At 41.2% G+C, this 11,429-nt stretch overlaps 1 protein-coding gene across 1 annotated transcript; it reads left to right on the top strand.

Annotated features, from left to right (window-relative positions):
* Positions 1-64: 64 nt before the first annotated feature.
* MRPL23 (mitochondrial ribosomal protein L23) lies at positions 65-11,117 on the top strand. The gene is made up of 4 exons (XM_041481257.1): positions 65-222; positions 855-937; positions 2,889-2,962; positions 10,756-11,117. Exons 1-4 carry the CDS (start codon positions 158-160, stop codon positions 10,918-10,920), a joined length of 387 nt encoding a protein of 128 aa, XP_041337191.1. The 5' UTR covers positions 65-157; the 3' UTR covers positions 10,921-11,117.
* The last annotated feature ends 312 nt before the right edge of the window (positions 11,118-11,429 follow it).

Below are 11,429 nucleotides of genomic sequence, written 5' to 3'. Positions count from 1 at the left end.
GGTGGGGCGGGGTGGGGTGCGGGGGGGCCCGGTGGGGCTCAGTCGGGGCAGGGGGATGGGGGGACCGGCCGGTCAGTGAGCGGCGGCGTGTTCCCGCAGGTACCCGCTGTTCCAGAGGGGCGGCCCGCAGCTGCGGATCTTCCGTCCCAACTTCTTCATGCTGTTGGTGCGGCCCGGCGTGCCCCAGCCCGAGGACACCGTGCAGTTCCGCGTGTCCATGGAGTGAGTGCGGGCACGGCAGCCGTGGGCTCAGCGCTGGGGGCCGAGTGCCGCGGCAGCAAAGGGGCTCCTGCGGCCCGCAGACCTTGCAGAGGGCGGCGAGGGCACTGGTTTAATGAGGAGCCTTGCGTGGCTCCTCTCCCCCAGTGTTAGTGAGGCTCAGCCTTCCCAGGGACGGGCTTGGGAAGAAGGAAGTGCTTGGAATTTGATCCAGAGTAAGCAAGGTGGTATCCAGTTATTTGTCAGGACTCTTCCAGCCTGACCAGTTTGCTGGCACACATTAGAGCCTGTAAGACTGTGGCGGGTTCTGGTAAGATCAGCAGCTCCTACTCAGAGTAAAGAAAGGCATCTCAGGCTGGGCAGTGAGAAAGCCTGATGAACACTGAATATACCTGGCATTTTGAATGTTGAGGCTACAGAGGATAAGTATTTGACAGTTGTTACAGTTTATGGATCATAAATCGCTGTAGCAGTGTGTGGTCTAGGTTGAGTTTACACTTTCATGTTGTAAATCTGTCTTGGTTAAAGCAAGAAGACATATTTATTCCTCAGTATCAACCAGTCTCTAGTTTATTTTGTTTCAGTATTTACACTTTTTTTTCTTTCTTTCCCCAAAATGTTTTTTCATTGCCTAGAATGACAAAATTGGATATCAGGAATTACCTTCAAAGAATATACAATGTGCCAGTAGCTGCTGTGAGGACCAGGATACAGTATGGTAAGTGCAGTTGAGTAATGCAGAGGGATGATTCCTGTGCATCCCTGTGCAGCCAGAGTAGACTTTTATCTTCCAAAAGGTCTGTCAGATTTCAGCAGACTTTGGTTCCAGGTGCTTAGCTGGTGATGTCTTGTAGCATAGTTGTTTATTCATCCCTTCAAATACTGCACCACTTCATATTTGAATGCTGTGATTAAATTATGATGTAAGTTTCACTCTAAAAAGAAAAATATGAATTAAAAAAGGCTGATCATCCTGACAGTTATCTAGCTTGTGCTTTTGCAATTGGTACTTGGTGATTGTTTCTCCTTGAAGACCAGTGGGTGTCTCCCTTCAGAAGGAACTGCTTCACCTGTTTTAATGCAAGTAGTAATTAAACAAATTCAGCTGTAGCCTTCGTTTAAAAAATGAGCTGATATTAGCTTGCATGCACACACAGGAGGTGTTATGGTCTAACAAAAGGCAAAGTTTGTAGAGCAAAGAAAAATGCTCTGTTGAACCCATTGATAATGCCAGAAAAACATCTTAACACAATTCCAGGTTGTTATCACCTGTTGTTACCAGATTTCTGCTACAGACTGGAATGTTTCCACTTGTGGTATTTGTCTCGTGTCCAACCCCTAGAAACAGCAACAACAAAAAACCACCCAAATGTCCACGAAGAACCCAACAAAAAAACAACCCAAGAGAAAAAGAAAAAATGTTCCTAGTTTAACCCATGCTGAATTCTGACTTGGAGGCAGAGGGATTCATCTCTGACTCAAGTAAGATAAATTTAGATAATGTCACCTTTACATATGAATGCTTCCTTCCCCAGAGCTTCTGTGACTGCAGTTAGGAATATTTTTCTTTTTTTTTTAATGTTAATTTACATTTTTGATTACCAGGCAATGTAATTACTGGGTGGTGAGTGACTTGTTGGTTAAGACATCTTTGATGGCTGGGTTTTTCATTTTTCATGTAGTGACTCTATGAAAGGAATTGTCTGTTTATGATGGTAAGATAAAGGATGATTTTAAAAGGAACAGGAAAAAGGACCCTGTAGTAGTGAAAAATGGAGGATGAAAGAAAAAGCTTCAAAATAAGGTTGTAAAACTCTTAATTTACAAAGGAAGAACCCTTAAAAGGAACAGGAAAAAGGACCCTGTAGTAGTGAAAAATGGAGGATGAAAGAAAAAGCTTCAAAATAAGGTTGTAAAACTCTTAACTTACAAAGGAAGAAAAACCGTGGAAGTATCATCTGTAATATGCTCATGTGAAAACCAGAATTAAATTAAGTCATAAATACCAAACACATGTACTTCCAAACAGCACTGAAAAATACTTATGCTTGTTCTTATCACCATTTTGTCCCCCTTTGCTAATTTTAGGTGATGGTATATAGTCAGGGATTAAACAGGGTTAGAACTCCTAATAATCTGAGAGCTTTAGTGTCTGCCTAACATGTAGGGGTGAGTTGTACTTCCCACTTCAGTTGTGACCAGCATGGCTGGAAAAGGTTGAGGTGCTTTAGTTTGTTTGGATGTGGAATATAATATCCTGGTGTATAAACAGTACATCCAGCTCGTCAGCTGAATAGTAAAAATTGTCAAGTTTAAGGCTACTTAGTGGTAATTTTCTCATTGTCTTCCTGAAGCTGTGGATGTTTGGAGAGCAGTTTATCACCCCTGGCCCCTACTTGGGAGACTTCTCCTAGCTTCTTTTCAGACTTTGTGTGTGAAGGCACAGTGGCAGCAGGCTGGTGATGCCTTCTTTCCCTCCTTGTAAACAAGGACAACAGTGTCCACCAGTTTCAGTGTCCTTTAATAATTGTGGTCCTGTGCTGGTAGTGAAGGAAGAGTATTCCTCTTAACAAATCGGAGATGGCTAAGTCCCTCCTTCAGCTTGGCCTCACTTTGGGGCATTCAGAAGTCCTGGGAAGTAAAAGGTGGGATTTTCTTCATTCCTACAGGTGCAAACAACAAGAGGAATCACAGGAATCAAAGAGTGAAGAAGCCAGATTACAAGGTTGCCTATGTACAGCTGGTGAGTTAACATGGACACTTGGGAGGAAAGAGGAAGGCACTGTTAACCAGCCAGCTGAAAGTAATGGCCAGTGAGTTGTCCTGGTTGGCTGAATATTTCTGCCAATCCTGTAATAGTGAGAGTTTCTTTAACACATTCCAGAATGTAAAGAGATTTAAATGACTTGATCTAAAGATCAAATTCAAACAAAATAAGTCCCATGTTGGTTTGAGGTCTGTCTGTAGGTTGTGGACTGATGTCATAGGGTGCTGCTTTGCCAGAGAGTTTCATGCTGACCCTGTACTCTGTGTGCTGGAAGGTTCACAACTTGTGTGGTTGATTGCTGAAATGTCCAGTAAGTGAAAGAATATATTGTGAGGGTAGGGAACTTCTTATTAAAGGTCTTTGAATTTCAGAGAAGACTAGGGCTTATTCCTTGGAGAGCCTTTAGTCATGTCTAAACAAGTTTGCTTTGTGGCTGAACCGGACTCTGAAACATACATTGGTTGGCCAGTGGAAAAGGAGCTTCATGTTCTTGTAAATTTCTTTCATAGCAGGACCAATTTATAGTTTAAACTTCTGTCAGGCTTACCTGTCTTTATGCAAAAAAGAAGTGCAACCAGTGACAGAAAACCCCTTCACATACCAAAATGACATTAAAGGGATGGTATTTATGGTTGTAAAACCATAAGCTCAAAATTGCAGTTGGCAACATAACGTCACTGTTAACTCTGTCTTGGGACAAGGATTCAGTGTTGGAGGAACACTCTGACCCTAAACACTGGCTAAGCTTTCATATGGACTTGGGGTCAAACTCAAGAGGCACAAACAATGGGAAGTCTGATTTTTAATATTTCAAAGTTTAAATATGCTTAGAAGTTTTTTTCTAAGCCCCTTCTGGGAAGGGGACTAGAAAGAAAAGTAAGAACGGAGTGTTTTTCTAGACAGCCCTTACCTAATTTAAGAGATATGTAAAGTGCAGTGTTACTAAAAAGTAACAGTTATATTTAGATGAGGAGTTACTTTGATTTACTCTGCTGAAGTTTAAGACAGCCTCATCTCTGTGAGGATTTTACATTACTATGGCTAAAACACACATTGCTTTTTCAAGGAAGAGTTTGCTTTGGTGAGCAAATCCTCCCACCTGGACTGTCTGTGCTAGGTTTTTATTTGCTGGAAAGCAGGACTGTATGATTAGGAAGTGAATGCTTGAATTGATGATGTTTTATCTCACAAGTTGCTTTCTCTGAGTGTTGTTCCTTTTAGTAGGTAGTTGCAGGCACTTTCCATTGCCACAGCCTCCTGATAGTGACTTCCTTGCTTTTAGAAACTTGTTTCCCAAGACTGAAGCAGACATAGGTCTCTGGTGAACTGCAGTTCAAATTTTATTTCACTGTAATGCAGTCTTGTGTCCTATGTCTGCTGAGGTAAGAAGGAGTAGTCTGCAACCCATAGTTACTCAGGGGGAAGGAGTGGGAAGCAGAATGCTGCTGCTCTGTTGGAGCAAGAGGTTTAAGGCAGTGCCTTTGTACATTTATTTCACATTCAGCCTCATTCTAATAGTTGCCATAACCTTCAGGGTTGGTCAGCCCAGGTGTGGAGATTTACCTAAACTAGCTTGGTATTGGAGGCAGGTGCACAGGAGTAGTTTGGTTGTTCTCCAGCCTCCCATTTTGTCTTCCGGGCAATGCACAGAGCCCTGTTCACTGTGGCTGAGCTCTCATAGTACATGGGACAGCAAGAGTCCCTTGTTGCCTTACACTATAGTTACCATAATAAGTTGTTAAGGAATGTCCTGTTTTCCATCTCTTCCATGGACAGGGTCGGGGGACACTTTTTGGTGGTGTTTTTCATCAAGGTCAAGGGAGGGAATCCTGACCATTTGCTAAACTCTTGCCAGTGAAGCTTGGTGTCTGTGTTTTTTCCTCACCTCATTCCTGGTCTCTTTGGTCTGTTTTTTCTATTGTTGTCGTGGTCTGTTAATTCCATTAACATTTAGGTTTCTTTATTCCTCCCCCTTTCTCTTTTTACTTTTGTTTGTTGCTTTTCATCACTAGCTCTGATGTCTCAGACAATGAGCTCCCAGCTCTGTGTTCACACCAGCTTGAAACAGTGGGTGAAGCCAGAAACCCAGAGTAATTTCTGAATCTAAAGGGTTTGCCTTCGTTCTCATTCATGGTGTGATCAGGCCATTACAGGCCCCATGCAGTCCATTGTTACTATCTGCCTAATTTAGGAAAGTCTTTGGTAACCACTGTAAAATCCTTATTTTCATGAGAACTAGTTTGCAACTGCCATGAGTCAGAGTAGCTGGGCTTTCCCACCATTTTTACCAGCTGTGTTTTCTCTCATTAATCCAGCTTCAAGTTAAAACTGCTTATGACTGGAAAAATACGAATGTGTTTTTGGAAGCTCTTGGGTTGATCTTTCTGTTGCCCACTAGGTGGAAGTATTGCTCTTTCCAGTGTGACAGTGTGCAGCTGTGGTGCAGTTTACCTGAATGAAATTGGGTTCATTCTCATGAGCAGTGTTGTTTCTCTGCTTCATAAACCATCACCTTATGTGTCCCAGCACAACACACACATCCTTTGACTTACTGCAAGTGTCTCAAAGGTGGAAGGTGTATGAAGTCATAGTCAACATGCCCTTAGGTGTCAGACTAGTGCCCCAGCTGTTCCACATGTAAGCATTGTTGTCCTTTCTTTTCCAAATACTATTTCTTGGAGATTCAGAGCTGTTTACTTTATTCTCAGGCGGTAACTGGACAAATAAGTGATCTGTCCAAGCATAATATTTTCACACTAAAAAAATACCTCAAATCATAGAAGGCTGTGGATCAACATTATCTTGCCATTCCAGAGCCTGCTTGCCTTTTTTCCCCTTTTGGAATGTGGTGAGAAAGGTTTAAGTTAGAGACTTATGGCCCTGTGTATCAAATGCTACTTTTCTACACTGTTCTATTTTTTAAATTAAACCCAAGTTTTATATCTTTGCAAACGAGATAAAATATATGTAATACAGCAGCTTTTCTCCTTACTCCAATACAGCTATAATTATTATAATGAAAATAAAAGAAAAAAAGAAAACCAGTGGGAAACTTTGCAGTTGCCTTAACATCAGGGAAATTAAAAAAAAACAACATCCCCTCCTTCTCCTCCTTCAGTGTTCTCACTGGTTTAGCTTAACAGGTGTTAGTACCCGTGGGAGCACAACTGTAGACAAGCCTCTGGAATCCAGACCTATTTTTAATTAAACCTGTTTTGAGAAATTGAGTGGAGATGGCTGTAAAAAGGAGTCTGACCTTGTCAGCGTTAGGACTAACACCTATTTAGCTGCTTGAATGATGGCACCGGTGGGAACATTTTTGCAAATGCTTTCTCCTCAACCCCTGTTTAGAGTATCCTGTACATTCACAGTAGTTAGCCTGTTTGCACATCAGATGTGACAGCAGTTTTCTTTTGAATTCACAGGAAACTTGGATGATCCATATACAGTGTTGTTCCTGAGTGGATTTTTGAAGTTGCTTTCTGTGCTGTTTTGCCATACGTTTTAGCATCAGATGTTACCACTGCAGCAGTAGGGGAATTGTTCAAATGCCCTGGATTATTAAACTTAGCTGCGTTTGCTGCTACTGCTGGACTGAATCCCGTGCTTTTGGGAGTCCAACATTTTTGTAGTTAATAATACGATAAACAACACTTTTCTGTTAATTCTGAAGGACAGTAGTAAGTGCTTCAATTATCCAAATAACCAGAAGATCTCACAGTTGTTTACATGATCGGTGTTTGCTGCATCATTGCTGCACAGTAATATCTGTGCTGATCTTCCATTTCTAAACTTTTCAGGGGACTTGAAGGTCAGAGAAGTATAAGTGAATTTATGCTGGATAATCCTTCCAGCAGTTTTCTGACGTGAGGCTCAGCAGTGGAAAGGCCAGCACTTGACTTCATAGGCTTAGTTATGGTCACTTAACCTCTCAGTAAAATGAATGGAAGCAATCTGTGCCACTCCTGTGATGACTCCTTAGACAGACTCCAAGAACAAGGTGTGTTTTCACTCTTTCTTAGGACAAAGGCGTGAAATCTAAAGGGAAAATAAATGTTTGATGCTTAGGTCACTTTTGTGAAGGATGTAACTAGCATTTAACAAATGAATCCTCATAAGGCCTTGTATACAATTCACTTTTACTTTTGGGTAATGCTGAATTGAGGATTAGAGGAATAGCGGTTTGATGGGTCTTGTTTCTGTCATCTGAACACGCTTGTGAGACCACACATCTCACTTGTGCATAACCTCAGAATTTGTAGGAAAAAGGAAGGTCGGTGGGAAGACCCCAAACTGAGAAGAGCAATGTGTAAAAATCATCATGTTGCCTTTATTTTTTTAGGTGTTCAGTGCCACCTCTGACTTGCTTTGTTTGGGGCTTTTTGTTCCTTTTTTTAATAGTATCATAAAGCTTCGCTTGAGAGTGAGGTGAACGCATGGTGGTAGAGCTTACCCTGACAAATTCCAGAGTATCAGGGGATCACTTCACATTGGTGAAAAAGATCTTTTGCTGTCAGTGCACCACCCAGTTCCATGACAGACTGAATTATCCTAGCAAAATTACTTTTTTTCCAGTGTCTGTCTTTTTCACAGGATTTTCTTTTAGCACAGCTGTGTTGAGTAGAAAGGTGGTGTTATCTTCTTCCCTTTTCTCTGCGCTTCTAGCTAAGGTAATTATGCTGGCAGAAGTTCTAAAGCAGAAGCAAGTTCTAGCCTTTTTAGAGGTTACTTCAGCTTATGGTAATTTCAGTAATTCAGCAATTAAAGGGATAAACAGCTTGCAAAAGGTAAAACTGTGGACAAATGCAAGGTTTTCAAGTAAGGCAGAATCTTTCTTTCCGGTTGGAAGTGCCAGCACTTCATGTTCCAGCAATTTGTAAACCAGATAAACCCTGATGAACGTGGTAAAAATTGCTTGCTTTTTTTCAGCGAGGATTTCATTGAGGATGCATTTATCATATGGTTGTCAGATGGTTGCTGTATAGAAGGAAAAACTTTTGCAAAGAAGAAGTTTAAGGCAAAGCAGCACTGTGTAAAGGAGTGACAATCCCTCTGTCCCTTTGGTAGGCTTTCTTTTAAGGAGGTGGCATATGAGCTTGAACCTCAGTAGCCTCTGGCATTATGTGAAAGATGCATTGAGTGTAAATATGCCTGGACAGACTCACAATCCTTTATGTAAGTTGATGCCTTTTGGTATTTTTGAAATTTTGAAATACCCAAGATACAGGCTTCTTCTGAAAACTAGCTACTGAGCATGCACAACAGCTATTTTTCATACAGCTTTCATCACTCCAGAGCCTTACAGTGCAGTATTACTGCAGAGTATTGTTACTTAAGATTTATCAACCTTCAGTTCTCAGGGTGTAATGTCTTGGCTGTTTCAAATCGTGTTTGGCTGCCAGCCAAAATCAGAATTTCTTCACAAAACAAGAACTGGAAAGAGCCAACTTGTCTGTGCTGATTTTGATTTATTAAAAGACTCCAGATACAGATTGACATTTTCAGCTCAATATTTGACTTCCACCGGCCTTGAAATGGGAACTGTGAGCACTTTGATAAACAGCTTAAAGGTTTGTCTGGTTTTGCTACAGCCTCTGTGCGTATCTTTTTTGTTTGCTTCCCTCTTTTTAAAATAATAACTGTTTTGCAATGCTTAGTGAATTACCGTGGATGTTGTTAGTATGCTTTAGGGACAGCTTTCCTTCATTCTCCAATAAGGGAAATGCATTGGTCCTGGAAGCATACCAGAAGGAAAGAGCTGCATAACAAGAACAGTCCCTTACTACACTGTTACCAATATAAATAGTTCTCAGATTTTCAGTGAAGGTGGTGTGCCTACCATGTTAGCCTGAGTTGTTTTCTGACTTGTTTAACTAAAATGGCTTCCTCTCCAGGGCAGACAGATCTTTGGTATGGGCCCTGTCTGTTCTGTAGCTCCTGCAGGGCTGAGTGACCTGCCCACAGTGCAGTTAAAACTCAGCAATTGTTTGTAATATTAGCAAATTCTCTTCCAAATGCTTCAGTGTGCTAAAATCCTGGGCAGTGCTTGGCCTCAGGGGTGCTTATTGCTGATCCTACTGCAGGAAGAGGTTCAGTAGGCTGCAGTTTTGGGCTTGCTCAAGGACCCTGGTAAGGCCAGTTTCTGTGCCATGAAATGGGACTGTGCTTTAGCTGTCAAAGAACAGCTATTATGAGGATACCTGTTGGAAATATAAAGGTACAAAAGAGCTGAAATCCCAGAGTGTACACCAATGGAAAGGAAAACCTTGATATGTTCCAGTTGAGCTTATCCAGGCTAGAATCAAGGAAAAAGCAATGTACACAGCAGCTCCCTTGTTGTTTTTGTAGTATGGTCAGGCTCTTAGGAAACCCCCAAGAAGTATGCACTACAAAAACAACCGAAGCATTGCTGGTTAGAGTTGGTATTTTGTAGATTCCAGTCTGGATAATCTCATCTGGGATAGCACATGCTTTTTTCTCTCCAAAGCATATGAAGTTTAGATTTTTTCACACCTGTTATTTGCCAGGTTGAGTGTATATGATTAAATAAAACATAGCAGCCATTCAGCTGGGTCAGGGACGTGGTGATGGTTGTGTTGGATTTATTTATGTCATATTTCTGATCCCAAAATGCAGAGTAGGTATGCTGGGGAATGCTCCTTTCATGTCCTTTGTGGTACCATTTCATAACTGAGCCTCTTGTTTGGTTGTATTTACTGCATAAATTTAAAGACTGGCTGATCAGAAAAAAAGCCAAACCCACCTGTTTTCATCTGAAGCAGTTAAATGCTTTTCTTGAGATTTTTGTATGCAGAATGCTGCCAAAGAAGTTAATGTATTGTAATGTTTGTAAGTGTTTTAGAGAGTCATTTTAGAGTTATGGGCGACCAGTTACAAATTTTATTATGCAAAGTCCCATACAGAATGGAAGGGCTGATATTGTTGAGTTTAATGAAGTTATGCTTAGAGCAAATGCCACTAAAAATAAGTAGGTAATGTTAATGGGATAGTACATTTCCACAGAAAAATGGTTTCCTGCTGTTAGATAAAAAACAGAGACCAAGCAAATGTTTATTTTCCAAGTGGGAGACATAGATCTGATGATGATGTTTCACTAAAATGACTTGTCTGTTAGGCAGAATGACTGATGCAGATGTAATCACTTTAATCTCATTAGTGATATATTAGACAGATTGTTCCCACTGTAATTGTTTTACACCATAGTCTTTATGTCTGTTGATAAGAGACCTCTGATATCTGTTATTCTGTATTCCCACATTACGCCCTCCAATAACAGCTGCTAGGGCTGCTCTCTCTTATCCTTAGCTGAGATCTAAACAACTACAAGCACTACTCATATCCTGAGTGTTAACATAATGAATGCCTGCTCCACTGTGTATGTCCCTGGTGGTGTTACTTTAACAACATCATTTATTTTGCTCGTCTTGCTTTTACTGTATGACTCACACAACATGTCTGAGTTGATTCAAAGTCTTTGAAGAGATGTCCATCTCCTGATCATTCATCTATTAAAAAAAAAATAAATCAAAAGTCAGTATCTTAAGTAGCCCACAGGAAGACAGGCTGAAAGTTAGCTTTTGAGGAGAAGGGATGTATGTGCATCTTGGGGACATGGGTGGAAAGAGATTTTGGGAGGTCACGAGGTACCATTCTGCACTAGCTGAAAATTCAGCATATTGTTTCACCCTAAGATCATAGCTACTGCAGAAAGGCTGGAATGTTTCTCTGACCATTTCTTTTCCCTTTAGGGCCAAGGACAAACCTTTCAGTTTCCCAACCTATTTCCAGAGAAAGAACAAGATGCAGAAACTCGCTCTTTCGATGACTTCAGGGATAAATATATGGAGAAAGAGAAGCTGAAGGAGGAAGGTGACCCCAGACGAGGTGGAGTCCCTGATTGGTTTGGACTTTGATGCAACAAGCCAGCTGCTTTCTTTTATGCTCAGAGGGATTTTGATTAGCACAAGTTCCACTCTTGTCTTCTCTTCTTCTCTTCTTGTAATGACCGAATGTTTATTCTTGAGCAGCCCTTGCTAGCATGTCTTTTTCTCTGGCTGTTTGTACATGACTACAACAAAACGGCCCTGAAGAAATAAAAAGGTAAAACAAATCTGACTGCACCAGGTCTTTTGTGTGAACTTGTGGACTGTGTCTAAAATGTGGAATTCCTTGTTGTCATTTCTGACTATGAGAGTATCATTGTGCTTACCTTTTTTGTGCTGCTGCAGTTGTTTTGAGTAGAAATAGGTATTTAATTTCCTAGGATACATGCAGTTTGTATTGACTAGAATGTCAAAGTCAAGATAGGTGAGCCAGAGGTGGACATGGAAGTGTACAAAACTGGACTCCAGGGTCAGGATATAGGGTTCCCCTGTTGTCACTTACTGTGTCCTACTATCTTATTGCCTTCCTTGAAGTGACC

Source organism: Pyrgilauda ruficollis, unplaced genomic scaffold, assembly GCF_017590135.1.
Source record: "Pyrgilauda ruficollis isolate IOZ18807 unplaced genomic scaffold, ASM1759013v1 scaffold55, whole genome shotgun sequence".
Classification (NCBI taxonomy): Eukaryota; Metazoa; Chordata; class Aves; order Passeriformes; family Passeridae; genus Pyrgilauda; species Pyrgilauda ruficollis.
This window is presented reverse-complemented; position numbering and strand designations above follow the sequence as displayed.

What these genes read in the sequence shown, in the direction of transcription:
- MRPL23 (XM_041481257.1), top strand. Translation starts at nt 158, where the DNA reads ATGCTGTTGGTGCGGCCCGGCGTGCCCCAGCCCGAGGACACCGTGCAG. An exon ending in GAGGACCAGGATACAGTATG is followed by an intron (nt 938 to 2,888) that starts GTAAGTGCAGTT and finishes TCATTCCTACAG; the next exon opens with GTGCAAACAACAAGAGGAAT. An exon ending in AGGTTGCCTATGTACAGCTG is followed by an intron (nt 2,963 to 10,755) that starts GTGAGTTAACAT and finishes TTTTCCCTTTAG; the next exon opens with GGCCAAGGACAAACCTTTCA.